Genomic DNA, 16,224 nt, shown 5'->3' on the forward strand with positions numbered 1-16,224 from the left:
TCCATGCTCTTATGATGTTCTAATAAAAAATATTTTCTAACAAAAAAATTTGAAACGCATGTTTTGTTTTTTCTTGCCTTTTAAATTTGGTCATTCGAATTTCTGTCAATACTCGACATTTATTAAATTTGATCATTTTGTCAAACATCTGTCAATATAGCCATCAATTTGAGGGGTACAAATGTCCATTCATATAGCCTATTATAATTCCCCCTAATTGAAGCCCCAATTCCCCTCCCTATACCAATTCTTCAAAATTGTTGGTATGTTATGGAGGGAATGCGAAGCAGATGGGTAGGTTATTATAGGAGTGATTTTTACATGAATTAACAGTTCTATTCCTTAAATTGGCATCCTATCTACGGGGTACAAAATTGCCATGTATGACACAATTAAAGGATGCTAAAAATTAAAAACCAAACTGGAGGACCTAAAATTCGGCTACAAATTGAGGGCCCATTGCAATGTCATGAAAAAAGAGGTATTCTTGGTGTTGAGGAAAAAAAAGTCAGGAGGGGGCAGATTTGCATTAATTGGGAAGAAACTAGGAATGTCATCACAATCTAGACAAGGAGGTTCTGAAGACGTTTCAAGGCAGCCAACGCTTAAAAGGTCTTTACACTCTCATTGGGAAGCCCTTGTTCTTCTTCTTTCAAGTTCACGGGTCTTGGTTTCATTGTGTTCCCTTACTTTTTTCACTTGGATTTCTTTTGTTAAGTATACAAAGCTTAATTGAATTGGAGTCTTTCAATTTGTTCTGAATATCCTAGCATTCACTTTCACTACTACATCGAATAGCTGCGCCATTAGCAGTTTTTGTTCGATTAACAGTGAAAAGAGTCACTCACTAGTTATTAAGAATTTTTTAAAATTTTTTCTTAAAATGTTTCATGCAAAGAATATTGAGAAAGAGTGGAATCGGACCTAGGACTCTAAGCTAAGTTGTGACACACCCAAGCACTCTAAGAAACGTAAAAGATTGGTTGTCTATGGCATGAACAACTAAAACATTCCATGACACAAAAAGTACTCATTCACAAGTATAGGGCATGAAACTAGATGGTTCTTACAGTTTGGAAGGTGTTGTCTCACTCCACAAGGACTCTTACTTTAGAAAATGTGTTTGGGAACTACAACATGTGAAATGCATATATGTACATCAAATTATTCATAATATATAGTACAATTTTGTAGTATGTTGTTGACTATTTTTAGATCAACAACATAAAAGTTATGTAATCACAATCACATACGAACACGTGATTCATTTGTAATTGGGCTACCTCCACTTAGTGTACAATTTAAAATTGTGATGTATGGGAGCCTTTTTGACTGAATGCAAAAAGGGAAGAGCTCTTTGGCAGAGTGAAATGAACGATGCCTCCCCTTGCCATCTTTTGTAGGGCAAAAAAATGGACAAGGCCCCTTAATTTGGCGTCCTTATTAGACATGATTTGGGGGTCCATGGCATAAAGGCATGATATTCCCCTTAATTAGTGGGTTTTGCCATCATGTGGGGTAGGTGTGAGAGCAATATCTAGTATCAACATGGTATGTATGTAGAAATCTTTGAAAGCTCACTCCTTGTCGGCTTACATTTTCAGAACAACTTACATGAAAAAAGGTTACTTACTATAAATGATATGTAGGTATCTTTGTATGACAGAATGATTGATGTTCTTTCTCCTTCAGATATTATAATTTCTTTCTGTTAAACTGAAGAGATTAAAATATTATAAGAGAGAGAGAGAGAGAGAGAGAGAGAGAGAGAGAGAGAGAGAGAGAGAGAGAAATTGTATACAAATGAAGAAAGTAGGGAGACATGAGAGATGTGTAGAAAAAGTAGGGAGAACATATAAAATACGCACGTACTCGTTTTTGCGTTTTTAGTCCAAGATAGAGAAAAAAATCCATGGGATAAAGGAGAGAAGAAAGACGGGGTGGAGGAATGGATGATGGACAAAATGTCATGGAATGATGCGTAAAATGAAACCAAAAAAAGCATATGACTATTTAGTTCAGTGGCAACCATTTTATATTATTTTTTTAGAAGAAGTCTTGAGTTCAAATCTTGTGAATTACAGTTATTAATTAATATAAAATAACTAAACACGAAGGTGTTATCAATCATTCCCTATAGAAAAAATGTTTAAGTGTATTTTCTTGGTAAGTAAATGAATCGTATAAGAGGTATAACGCGTTACTCACAATACAAGCGTAAACCAAACTCAGAAAAAATTAGGTTGGCTAAAACATATCCATGGCAATGACAAACAGGTAAGGAGACATTGGATATCCCCTTGCCTACGTCCTCTTTTGCTTCGAAACAAGTCAGATGGAGAACATAGGATAGGAGATAGAATATTTAATCCATAATCATAGAAACATGGAAATGTATTAGATATTGAAGAACAAAATTCCAATTTAAGTAGTCATTTCATAATATCAATAACGACTTTGATGGCACATATAGGAACCTCAACCACTCCTTGTAATAATTCTTGAACAAGCAAGATGTACTTGTCACCAATTCTCCTAGCTAGCACTAGCAAAACTAATGATAAGGGCTGATTATAATCTTGAATCTATTAGCAATCAACTTGGGAATCACCTTACATAAAATTATTGCAGCAAGAAATGGGCGACCTACACACTTGGGAGTCCTAAGGGGTATGTGGCTATCTCTTTCTAGTTTTTCTGTTTTTATATTAGTTTTTGTCCTAAAAATAAAAAAAAGCTGTTGAGGAGGATACAACACATAATTTGAGCTTTTTGTCGTCATTATTGTTTGAGTTGAAGTTCTTAGGGCATCTCTACATAGAGCTTCACTTCGTGTTCAGACTGGCTAATGTTGGAGCACTTGGGAGTAGTTTTGACTTACTTTTGTTTCAGGAATATATCCAAGGATTAAGAAGGCCTATAGGTTGTGGATCCTAGTTTCTTTTGTAAGCAAGAACACAGAAATGAAAGTTTCGCCTTAGCAGGAGGTTGCTGCATGCAATCGAAAATGTAGATCTCATAGAACCTATAGCTCACCTAACTTGCTTGCCACTTGTATATAATCATACTCAAAACTTAGATTTGCATAATATCAAGAAGACCAACCATATTCATCACCCAAATTATACTGCATGCCTTTCCTTCGTATACCTAACTTCCTGATGTGACCGCAGTGACATTGTCACTTCACCCAAAAATTTGCCAATAAGTCAATGAAAAAACACTAGTAGAATATCTTTCTCAACTTTAACTCGTCCCAAGTGGCTTGAATGATATGGGAGTGAACAACATATCTTCTTTCATATATATATATATATATATATATATATATACAGAGAGCTTCCATTGAGGGATCCCTCAAATAAGTATTTGAGGGACACCTCTTGTAGGCACCACTCCGGATTGTATTTCACTAATCCAAACCGTCTATTTTGTAGATACTCATTCACAGATCATCTATACAAAAAATCACTTGAATCCAATATCATTTGACCACTCAATTAAGTTATTGAAATTTTAGTACTTTCTTGAAGCTCCGTGTTCATTGATTTTGTAAGACACAATTGGATGTCGAAATGGTTTCCAATTTGTCTAATGTTTTGTAAGGATGATCTATGAATGAAGACTTAAAAAATAGATGGTTTGGATCATTAGGAAAAAAATTGTGGGGTATCCTAAAGGGCGTCCCTCTAATAAAATTATTTGAGGGATCCCTCAATAGAAGGGGACTGTATATATATATATCTTTTGTTGAGGAATTCTTTAAATAAGCATATTATTTAAAGGATAACTTTGTAGGGCTTACCCCACATTGTATTTCACTAATCCAAACGTCTATTTTGTAGAAACTCATTTAAAGATCATCTCTACAAAAAATCACTTAAATCCGATATCATTTAACCACTCAATTAAATTATTAAAATTTATGTACTTTCTTGAAGCACCATATTCATTGATTTTGTTGGTCTCAATTAGATGCCATAATGATTTTCAATTTGCATGAATTTTTGCAAGGATGATATGTGAATGAAGATGTGAAAAATAGATGTTTTGGATCGTGTAAAAAAAATTTGTAGGGTACCCTGAAGGGTGTCCCTCAATAAAAGGGGAATATATATATATCTCCCAGGTTGCCCTTGCCTTGTTGGGACTGTCACCGTATTCATCTATTTTGTTGTTTCCAATTAGATGTCTTAATGATTTTCACCTGGGTTTGGATTGTTATAAAAAAAAATATATAAAAAAACAAAAAAAACTGCAGGGGATCCTAATGGCTTAAATAAAATTGAATTTCATTAAGGCATCTAATTTGGACCAACAAATGAACACAATGCTTCAAGAAAATACTATAATAACAACCATCTAATTGAGTGGTCAAATGGTTTCGGATTCAATTTCATTTTTTGCAAAGATGATCTTTGAGGTAATATTTAAAAGCTAGACGCTTCGAATAATTGAAATATAATACTTAATGGGCCCTACAAGGATGTCCCTTAACTGAAGCTCTCTGAAAAAAAATATATATATTAACTTTAATTTATTTGGTTTGAAAATCAAGAAGTTAAAACTCATTATTGTGTGACTCTATCTAACAGGGTCACTATGTATTACCAATTTAGTTATATTATGAGACGTTCTTTATTTGTTAATATTATATAAATCCATCATTTAACTATATTATAAAACGTGAATTAATAATACTACATAACATTATTTCAAACGTAGAGAATTTTCATTGTGTGCAGGGTATTGGGCTTGTCACATGATCAAACCGTTTCAAAAAAAAAGTAGTGTGTTCATTGTTCCAAGCCATTAATATTGCCTCCATTATTGAAACATAGTTGAATGTGAGATCTTCGATCCTGTCAAGTCTTCCAAAATTCATCTTACTATACAATTCGTGAGTCCATAAAAGAAAATTAATTGTTTTGTTGCAATATCAAAGTGGACTTTGAGGTATTACCAACCAACTTTATTTGATTCGACGACATTATCTTGCTGCCTTTGGAAGAACATATTGAGAGAAGAAACAAAGTAAAGCAGTGATTATCTGTCTATAATGGTAAACCTCTGAGGGGATGCATCCATCTCCAATTTTTTACATATAATACTCCTATTGCAAATTGCAATCATGCATCCATATGCTAGATCCTAATACTTGCTGGAAGAAAAGATTCTCAGAGGCCCATAAAAGATGAACGCCCTCAAAAAAAGTGTGAAATCAATTCCAATGCCTGCATCCATGCCGCTTCTATTTAGGCTAAATCTTCCACTAGTGTAATGTCAACGTGCCTAAAAAAATATAGTAATTAGCATTGACAGAACCCTCTATTCTTTTCATATTGAAAGGAGAGTTCTTTGTATCCTTTGTTTAGTAGGGGACATGGAGATCGATATCATTGGATTTTGTATTATTTCGTTTGACTTACTTTACTGGCACGATTATTAGAATTATTTGAGTCTTGTTTAGAGATTTCAGATGGTCTAACTATACGTACGTGCTCCTATGTTATTCAATATAAATTAAATACGTGAGACGTTATATGTGAGGAGAGAGGCGTATTGAGAGTGTATCTCACATTGAAGAATGAATGTCTTGTAGATCTTAGATCTCTCTCTTCTCCTATATTACCAATTGAGTTTGAGTTCGATACTCTCTAAATTTAAAAATTTTCAAATAAAAAATACTTTTGGAATGATGAACATCCGAGTCCAATATAATATAATCTAAACATCCAAATTTAATGAAAATAATATTTTTAATAAAAGAATTACAATATAATTTTCTATCATAAACGTCCTTGAGGTTGAAGACAAGCTGATCAAAATCCAATGATGGATGCCACATTCCTTTACTTGGTCAAAAATAGGAAGACATTGTGAGTTGGGCCAGGCTCATCAACCTAAAGCCATATTTGCTTATTGTGGTGGTAATCAAAGTCGGCAGGGGGGCTAAGCTTTTGCAACAAAACAGTAAAGAGAAAGCATTGAAAAAGTTAGAGCCCTTTGGAGTACTTCCAAGGTTTCCCCTTTGGGGCAAACGGCTAAGGCTAAGCTATAATCTTTTTTATTTATTTATTTATGTTCTTCATATTTTTAGACCTTCCTTCACATATCTGAGGTCTCTCAGGCTAAAGAACAGAAATCATATTAGGATTTATGAATGTAGGGTTAAATTGTTAGTAAGATGCCTAAGAAATGTGAAGGAAGGGGCTAAGCTAACAATGGACGTGAGGATTAGCGTCGACAAAAGGGGTTTGTATTGACACTTTTGGCCAATGGAGGCAGGGGAGACAACCTCTCCTATGAAGTTTGCTTTCGACCAAATTAAAAGTACTATTGGCACTTTAGGTGCCAAATATACTCAAAAGCACTCCTTTAATATATTGGGCATCAATCCAACCAAAAAAATATATTGGACACCAAAAGTGATCATTCAAACTCCTTTTGAGCAATATTGGGCACCGACACCATACCCATTGTAAGTTTTTTTTTTTTAGCAGTGCGGGAATAGACATGATAACAAGTATTATTATCATAATTACGTAATATAGTACAAAAATATGTATTAGCACCCCTAATTTTATAGTATAACAAAATATAAAACCATGAAATATAAAAGAAAATCAATTTTTAAGTCAAAATAACAAACTATTATGCTCATTGAAAACGATCATGCTTTGTATTTTGTTTCCACCAGAAGGTGCACTCTAGGGAAACATTAATTTATCACATGTGTTATCCGAAAAGTGCTTTCTAATAACCTAAGAAGAAGAAAAAAAAAATACATTAAGAAACTTTTGGTTATCTAAAAGAACTTTTGTCATTACCAAAAACGCTCACAAATACACCCATAATTATAGGTTTCTTCATGAACTAACAAGGATGCAATAGATGCAATCGCAACAGAAGGTGTTATGTGATGAACCTCTATTACAATTGCAATAGGCTAACCATGGAACTCACATGCTAATTAAAAATAGAAAGAAAAAAAAAGGACAATTAATGCATTATATGCCGTTAAGAGCATCCACAATGGTTATTCAATAGTTAAATGCATTAGTTCAATGCAATAGAAAAAATACAGTACTTAATATATATTTAAAATATATTCAAAAATTAGTCTCTTTTTAAAGATACCTTTGAGAATATTGCAATGGTACAATTTTTAGTGTCATTAAATCTATCAATTTTATTTTATTTGAGTATGTAAAAAACCATGTAAGAAGATATAACTATTTATATGAAGCTATTGAACTATTGAACAACTATTGTGGAAATGCCTCAGAGAGGTTGAGGCATGAACAAACAAATATTCTCTTGAGAATCCCTTCATCTCGCTCCACAAAGAAATACATGAATCCCTCACTGTCAAAATCATTTGGAATACAATTTTTTCTTTTTTTTTGTTTGAGAATTATAGGTTTATAGTTTATCTATCTCTCTAATGTTGAAAGAATTCTCAAATTCAACTTCCCCTTTTCCATTCATTAAAAAAAAAACAGGTAGCTAAAGTTATGGAAGCCTACTTTAGGTGATTCCCGACCTCTTCTAACATTAGGGAGAGAAATATTACTAACTAATATATGAGTTATTTAATATTGTTCTTTATATAGCATTGATTAATCTAAATATCGAAAAGACTTCATTCATAATCACCCCCTAGGCTGTCAACATGTATTGAGTCGTCCCTGTTGCCGACATGGTTGATTAATTATTAGTTTCTTAATTAACTATTTTGAAGGTCAGCTTGCAATTGCTTTTTCCTGGAATTACTGTAATTAATCATGCGATTTGACTTCAATATAAAGTGGCATTCATCATATTTAGCAAAACAAACATCTCTGTGATTTGGTCTTTATAATTTTTTGGTTTGAATTTTTCTTTTAAATTTATTCTGATTCGACTCAACTGCAGGGTTAACAAATTCTAGATTGCCACCTACGTGGAATTCGATCATGACTACTTAATGTGATTAGTGGAACTGGGTTTTGGATTCCAGCTCTCACTTGGAAGTTGACATTTTTCTGATCGCCAAGAAAAAAGTGTGACATTTTTTGAGCTCGGACAAGGACTTATTTATCACAAACAACAATACAACGAATATATTAAATTATTTTTTTGAAAGTACAAAAGAGGTGTCAAATAGGTTAGGTTGGCTCAGCACGGCACAAGTTTAATCCATTTAAATAGAACACGGCACGGCAAAATCCAAGCACGTTTATTGATGGACTGTGAGAATCAAAAAATTAAGTCCGTGAATCAGACCGGCATTTAATTCTTTTTTATATTTTTTTAATTTTGTCAAGACCACTTAACATAATACCATTTTGGAGATCCCAAACTTCTACATTTTGAGTTTTCGCATTTACCCGCATTTCGAAAAATCTTGACTATCCTAATAATTTAACCGTTTAAAATAAGAGACATTATCAAATCTTAAAAAAATTAATTAAAAAAAATCTTCAAATATTTAAAATTTTAATTTAAAACTTAAAAAAAAAAAAGAATAATCTAAAAATTAAAAAACCAGAGATGCAACTTCCCCTCCCCACCCCTATCCCCGCCGCCCCTACCAACAACAACACATCCAAGCATACATAACATCCACCATTCACCATTTCTCTCTCTTTATATTGCTCGCAACCCCCTTTCCCTTTTGATAATCTCTCTATGTATTCCTTGCAGAGCCCCCTTTAATTACCCCTCGACTTTCATGAAACAATTAAATAATTGTTAAATTTAAATAATTTTTTGATGAAAAGGAAAATTAAATACTTTTATTGTTATCATGCAAGTAAATGCAAGTAATATGCAAGATTTTGCATAAAGTGTAAATGCAGAGATTCGAGATCCCGAATTTGATACTACCAAAGCATCTCTTACCCTCTCAAAGACGATATGCGGAAGAAGACGATAATACCAAAGCATCTCTTAGCCTCATTCCTTTCTCGATACATGTGCAAGTGTCAAAAACAAAGAAACAAGTGACTCCACCTTTCTCTAGGTACCAACTCTTTTTCCCTCCCCCCATTTTCCATTGGGTTCTAAGTACTGCTCAAAGAGGTACTTTCTGCTTTTTGCCTTTGATTCTTTTTTTCGAAAGCTACTATTTTGCAAATATTAAGAATACATCAAATTAGAATTTAGAAATTTGTGGCATTTATGTGTGTAGAAGAAGGTTCAATCGGCAATCGCCATGCATGCAGATGTGTCTAGTGCCACCAATCACTTGCTAATCCAGAAATTTAGTGTTTGAAGCAAAGCACAATTCTATTGGGTAGTAAACACCTATGGCTTTTTTACGTGTGAGGTAATAAAATCCACTATAGTGGCTTCCAATTATGAACCTTTTGAAAAGCTTTTTTTTTTCCTTAATTTTTAAAAAAGTGTAGAGCCCAGTTTGACAAATAATTAGTAGCTAATTTAATTGCAGTCCTGGTTCAGATTTGTCCTCCTTCTAGAAGAAGGGTGGCTTTGGCATTATTTAAAGATATTTTTGTACTTTTGGTCTTCTAATTTTACCCCAAGTGTAATTGATCTTTCATTGAAAATTACCATGGTAAAGTGATATCTTTAATTTGCATGCTTGTCGTCTTTGAAAAATAGAATATATAATGAACGGCATCATTCTTATTGGGCTTTGTTAGTGATTTAGTTGGAAATTTCAATATCGATATTGCTAGTAGTGGGTCGTTGATCCGTCTCTATAAATTCTTAAAATTTGCTAGTTACTATTTTATGAGAGAATTAATTAGAAAATAATTATATATGTTGCTTCTAAATTAAAGATGCTCTGATAAGTCAATGATATGTTGTTGTACCATTAATTTTATTTATTTTTCCTTCTATTTCTTTTTTCACATGATTCACATCTTTTCTTGACGCTACATGGAATATATCAAATCGAAACTGCCAATTTAAGGCAAAAGAGCCTGAGTGACTTGAATTACAATCCATTTAAGTCTTTATGCCTTTAAATTATTGTAGGTTTATAAAATTAGAGAAAACCAATCCATTTTATCCACGCATGCAACATGTGATCTGAGGAGGCAAATTGCTCTCACTATATAGTTAGTGGCTAATTAAGTACTGAGAAATCAAAACCTGCAGAGTGGACACATATAATTGGTTATTCAAGATAAGGATTAGATTATATTGTTCATTTCTAGAGTGACTGCTCAACTGGAGCTCTCTTCCTCTGATCTTTAAATCTAACTAATTGCTATGTAATCATGAAGCTTATTAGGGGTCTGCATGTATATACGTATATACAAAAATTTGTGAGACTGTTTGACAACATAAACATGTTAAGGAGGCCTCTCACAAAATATATATATATATATATATTTATGAATTCGTACTCGCAATACATGCCAAAGTAACCAAGATTACCAAAACATCATATATAAATATTTACAACTTTTTTCGCTTTGGTTACCTACATATAAATTCGAAGATTCATTAAAAGTAATATAAAATAAATCAAAATTTCACAAACTCAAACAAACCATAGGTGGAAAGAAAACAATATATATATAAAAAGGAGAAAGTTTATCAAACTTTAATTAAGAGCTAACCCAATTGAAACTTGATAATATATGGATAATAAGAGAAAAAAAACAATTGATAGATTATATTTAAATTATTAGCTATCTTGATTCTTGTTTGATTGTGTGATTGAGATGAACAATTCAACAATATTAATATCTTAGGTTGCCAGAATATTTGGCAACAAATCTCTAGAATCTTAGCCTATATAAATACACAATAATTATATAACTTCGATTGAGGAATTACTCATATAATATTTGAGGTTGTAAGATCCATTATGTATTGGAGTTTACTGATTTGAATCAACAATCTTTAAGTCTTTTCTCAAATATCATTTTATAAAAAATTACGTGAATCAAATATCATTTGATTGATTATATGTTCATTTTACTAGTGTTTTAGGAGGCACGGTGTTTGTCTATATTTTCCTTGTCACAATTTGTAAACTAGTGTAACGGTTTTTGTCACTTCCCAAAAATTTCGGGCACGTGTCACAATTAAATGTTTTAATAATTTTCAATTTTTTGCAAGTATGATTTTTAAATGAAGACTTATGTGCCCCTCAAATAGACTTGAGGGATTGATCATAAGTTGACTAACCCTAAAATTTATGTTAATTTTTACCTACCTCTTGATCGGCATCACATTCATAAGTGTGAATATGAAGCGGGCTATATCAACCACAGAAGAAATTTTTGTATGTTTCGAATACACCATATGGCTGGTGTACCATCCAATACACATAGGACATGTAAAAATATTTTACTTTTACGTCATATGTGTATTGTACAATATTTCCATACGTTCCATGTGTATTGGATGGTACACCAGTCACGTGGTGTACTCGGAACATGCAAAAATTGCTCCGACCCCACCACATGATCTTGTATGCAAAGATAACTGTTCTTAAACGCTATTAGCTTCAAGCCTTGTATATATGTATATACATATTTTCTCTTATGTAAGACGTACGTTATTACAGTACAGACGCCATATTTTGTGATGTCCGTACAGTAATAATGTGATGTCCGAAAGAGACATGTGTCCGATTAGTTACGGAACCCAATTAGAAATACTTTTTTAAGGCAAAACGAATCTTATAATTATACAAGTCAAATTTAAATCTAACGCCAATCTAAAGGAAATTACTCTGATGCATGGTATATATATGCAATTTATATATTATATAAATAATTTTGTTTAGTGATGCATGAAAGCTCCAAACCACTTATTTTGTCACCTTTCCCAGACTAGAATAATTTAAGGATAAAATTCCACATACTGGAGTCTTTTCTACTTTTTATATTTCAATTCATGTATACACACACATGAAACTTAAACATGTGGGATATCTCATGGCCAATCAGCATTCAAGCTGAATGAACTGGACCAATCAATACACAGAATGAATTATCTTATTCTTTATCTTCAACTACACGTGTAGAGAGAGAGAGAGAGAGAGAGAGAGAGAGAGAGAGAGAGAGAGAGAGAGAGAGAGATTATGTGAAGTGGAAGCAAATTTATATGTTGGCTTGGTTCAATAAAAGAAAAGGAAAAGGAAAGAACTTTATATTTATATTTATTTCATGCTCTATATGATTCATATAATATGATCATTACCTTGAGAATGAAGAAAATAGGTATAGAAAACAAACAAAGGTCATGGAGTCAAAGACAAGACGACCAACTATCTCTCTCATAGCAGGTCCCTCTCCAAACCGTTTTCTACTCAGACCCATCAACCAACCTCTCTCTCACACATACACACACACACTCTCTCTCTCTCTCTTCCCTATATTGTAAGCAAACCCCACAACCATCTCCATCATCATCACCATCATCATTCCCCCCATATGAAGCCTTCTGTCTCTCTTTTTTCTCTATAAAGTCATCACAGATTTACATCAAACCAGTTGGGAGAGAATAAGACATCAAAAATATTAATTGGCTCATCAGAGAAGCCAACCTCGCTTTCTCTCTCTCTCTCTCTCTCTCTCTCTCTCTCTCTCTCTCTCATCACAATGAGGAAGCCAGATCCCTCACCAGCAGCAGCAGCAGCAAAGAACAACAACAATAATTCCAACAATACCAGTAAGCTGAGAAAGGGTTTGTGGTCACCAGAAGAGGATGACAAGCTGATGAGCTACATGATCAACAATGGCCAAGGCTGCTGGAGCGATGTAGCCAGAAATGCTGGCCTGCAGAGGTGTGGCAAGAGTTGCAGGCTGCGTTGGATCAACTACCTGCGGCCTGACCTGAAACGAGGCGCCTTTTCCCCCCAAGAAGAAGAACTCATCATCCATTTACATTCTCTCCTTGGAAACAGGTTTTGATTCATTTCCTACCCCTTTTACTTTTACGATCTGTTTGATTTTGAATTCCTGCATAAATATATGATATGTTGCTTGGTGTCACTTTCCATAACACTTATGTATTATTGTGAATTTTTTTATTTTTTATTTTTGCATCTGCATGTTGTTGTGGTTGTTGAATTAACTAAAAATGTTCTTCTCCCTAAGACAAGCAAGAGAGTTTCAGCTGGAATAATCTCTACATTAAATCTTTTGTTTGAAAGAGTAAACATTAAGATTTAAGAAAAAATGACGTCAAACAATAATGGGAAGGCTGATGTGACAAGTTTAATTAGGGCAGTTGTTGAAAAAATATAAAAATTCCTATTTTAATAGTCATTGATAATTTTGGAGTCTCTCCACTCCAATATTTCAACATGCTAGTAGAGCAAATTTTGACCACGTACATTCATAAACTGTACATATAACACATGTACTTATCACCCAAATTTGGCTAAATTGACTTGTAGAAAGGTGATCAAAAAATACTCATGTCTCATATACTCCAACAAAAGTACTTTGAATGACACATAATATACGGTTTTGCATGCTTTGCATCAATTAATACACATACACAAATACTTTTTTCTTGTTCTTTCTTTATTCTGTTTTAATCTAATTTAAAATCATGGGGAGGGGGATTTGAACTCGAGCGCAAAGTGGAGAGCACGTCCGATCTATCTAATTTAACTAAGTCCATATATATGCACTTTTTCGTTGTTATTAGTACGGATCATATATACATAGATAACTAGATGCATACACACACATATGCATATGCCAAGCTTTACTTATGTCAAACTTTGACTATAATGGTAATGTAGAAACTATTAATTTTGTGGAATATATGTAAGTTGAAAAGGATTGGTCTTATATGGTGTATATTATATTATTCTGTTTGAGTTAAAGACACTCAATTCCCATATTGTTTTAAAATATTAGCGTCCATGCAAATTAGAATATATATTTGTCTTCTTCAATAGATTCCTACCTGCTCTGGGCGGCCATAGTTAGATTAATAAAGAAACTAATACCGCAATGTAATGTCTACATCTCTGTCTCTCGAGTCGAAGACACTCAAAATCTTTTTGTGTTTTAAGTTAGGAAGGCATGCAAGTCATGCATTATTAAGAAAGTATAACCCATCAAACCACTTTAGTTGAAACCGACTTTATTTATTTTTATTTGTTTGTTTGTTTGTATGTATGTAGGTGGTCGCAAATTGCAGCACGCTTGCCAGGGAGAACTGACAATGAAATAAAGAACTTCTGGAATTCAACAATAAAGAAAAGGCTAAAGAATTTGTCATCCTCTAATGCCTCGCCAAACACAAGCGATTCATCCTCGGAGCCTAAAGATCATCATGCTATGCTGGCCGGAGGCTTCATTCCTGGGCAAGAACATGGCATGATGCCTCTTTACATGGATTCATCACCGTCGTTGATGCAGTCTACGGTCCTCAACCACATGTTCGATCCGTTGCCTATGCTCGATCACGCCGGCCTAACCTTGCCCGGCGGTGCAGGTGGATACTACAATGCCACCCAATGCACCACACAAATCAATGGAGTTGGAGGTGATTGCTGTTTTGGAGACAATGGAGTGTTTGAGGTTGGTGGGGGTGTTGATATTGGGGTAGAAGGAGAGATATTTGTTCCTGCCCTAGAGTGTGTGAGCACTGAAGATCAGAATCTTAAAACTGAACCCATCTATGATCATAGGAACACCACCAATAACAATTACTACAATAATATAAATAGTATCACCAACACTAATTACAATAATAATATTAAAGTTGAGAATATTGGGGTGGGAAATTACTATGATGACCAGGAAGAGCTAACAATGGGGGAGTGGGACTTGGAGGATCTGATGAAGGATGTTTCCTCTGCCTCCTTTCCTTTTCTTGACTATCAAAGTTGATGAATCGTTGCCTTCCAATATTTTCCAACGATATTTTTTATTTTCTTTCTCTTTTTTCTTCACATACTTCTTGATTTCTTTTTCATTTTTCAAACATTTGAGATCCTCCTTTCGTTCCAGAAGACTTCCTAGTCATAGAATCAAGTAAAAAAACAGTGTTTTCTTTCTACTTGTATTACAACAAGATGAAGTGGTGGGAATGGGGCTGAAATAAAGGTCACCCTTGCGTATATATAAAGTGACCAGCTGGGGCAGTTTTGTATGGCGCTGAGAAGCTTCAATGGTGTCATACTTGTGAAGGAAGATGTGAATAGCTACATAAAGGTAGGGAGAGAGATACATGAAGATTAATTAATAATAATTAGTTGGTATATAACAGATATGAATTGTAGTTATTATGAGATATGTACAAAAAGAATGGCTGGTGGAATTTTGTTTTCAGTGGGAGATAAGTAGGTTGTACTACACATTTGATATAATAGACTTCTGTCCTCTCTCTCTCTCTCTCTCTCTCTCTCTCAATTATCTTTTTTGACAAATTTAGGCTATATATATTCTAAATCACTCGAATGTAGTGGAAGGGGATCAAATTCGATCGAGTGCAATGAGACAGGTACGCTGCTTTAGCCAACAGGTAACAAAGTTATCACCGTTGATGAAAGAGTAATTAGTAAGCTCTAGCTCTCATTCTAGCATGGACTTTTTTCTTCCATTATTAAATTAGTTAGTTAAGGTGTATGGTTGGGTTTCTTAGGAGCAATTATACATGTTTACCAAGATGCTATGGCTTCACATAATTACTGTACCTAAAAAACAATCAATGCAAAGATAAAATTTGGCCAACTTATTCCAAGAAGTGAATAGAAAGCAACTTTAATTTGGATTTGTGATGATGGCATATACTAATTTAGTTATGCAAAAAGAAAAAGACAAGGTGACCATTTTCACTTTGAATGACAGATGATGAGATGATGAGAGTGCTTCTTATAGCTATCATTTGCCTTTAGATTTTTAACGTACCGTTCGCATAACTAACATGTGTTTGTTTTTGTATTCATTATCAGGAAGCTTTTTATATTTTTCTTCAAAGTTGAGACTGACATATGTGTGACCGATGATTACGCCCAAGTTATTAATTTCATGTAGTAACATGCTAAAAGATATCAAACTGTTGGACTTTATCTGCAGAAATTTATGTAATTAGTCGGGGCCAAAGATCTGTTTTCTTTTCTGTAACTAGTGTAGTGGTTTGTAGTAATTGCTTTTTTAAAAAGGTCTTTGATTCGAGTCATAACATTCGTGTAGTGTGTATGAATTTAGTATGTTATCGTCCATCTTAATAGAAAATGTCTTTTTAAAAAAAGCTTCGAACGAGACAAAAACAAAAAAGAGAGAT

At 33.6% G+C, this 16,224-nt stretch overlaps 1 protein-coding gene across 1 annotated transcript; it reads left to right on the forward strand.

The window, feature by feature from the left end:
- On the forward strand, window positions 12,092-15,328 carry LOC18781476 (transcription factor MYB46). Its single transcript, XM_020561359.1, has 2 exons — window positions 12,092-12,880; window positions 14,117-15,328. Exons 1-2 carry the CDS (start codon window positions 12,576-12,578, stop codon window positions 14,826-14,828), a joined length of 1,017 nt encoding a protein of 338 aa, XP_020416948.1. The 5' UTR covers window positions 12,092-12,575; the 3' UTR covers window positions 14,829-15,328.

Source organism: Prunus persica, chromosome G4 (genome assembly GCF_000346465.2).
Source record: "Prunus persica cultivar Lovell chromosome G4, Prunus_persica_NCBIv2, whole genome shotgun sequence".
Classification (NCBI taxonomy): Eukaryota; Viridiplantae; Streptophyta; class Magnoliopsida; order Rosales; family Rosaceae; genus Prunus; species Prunus persica.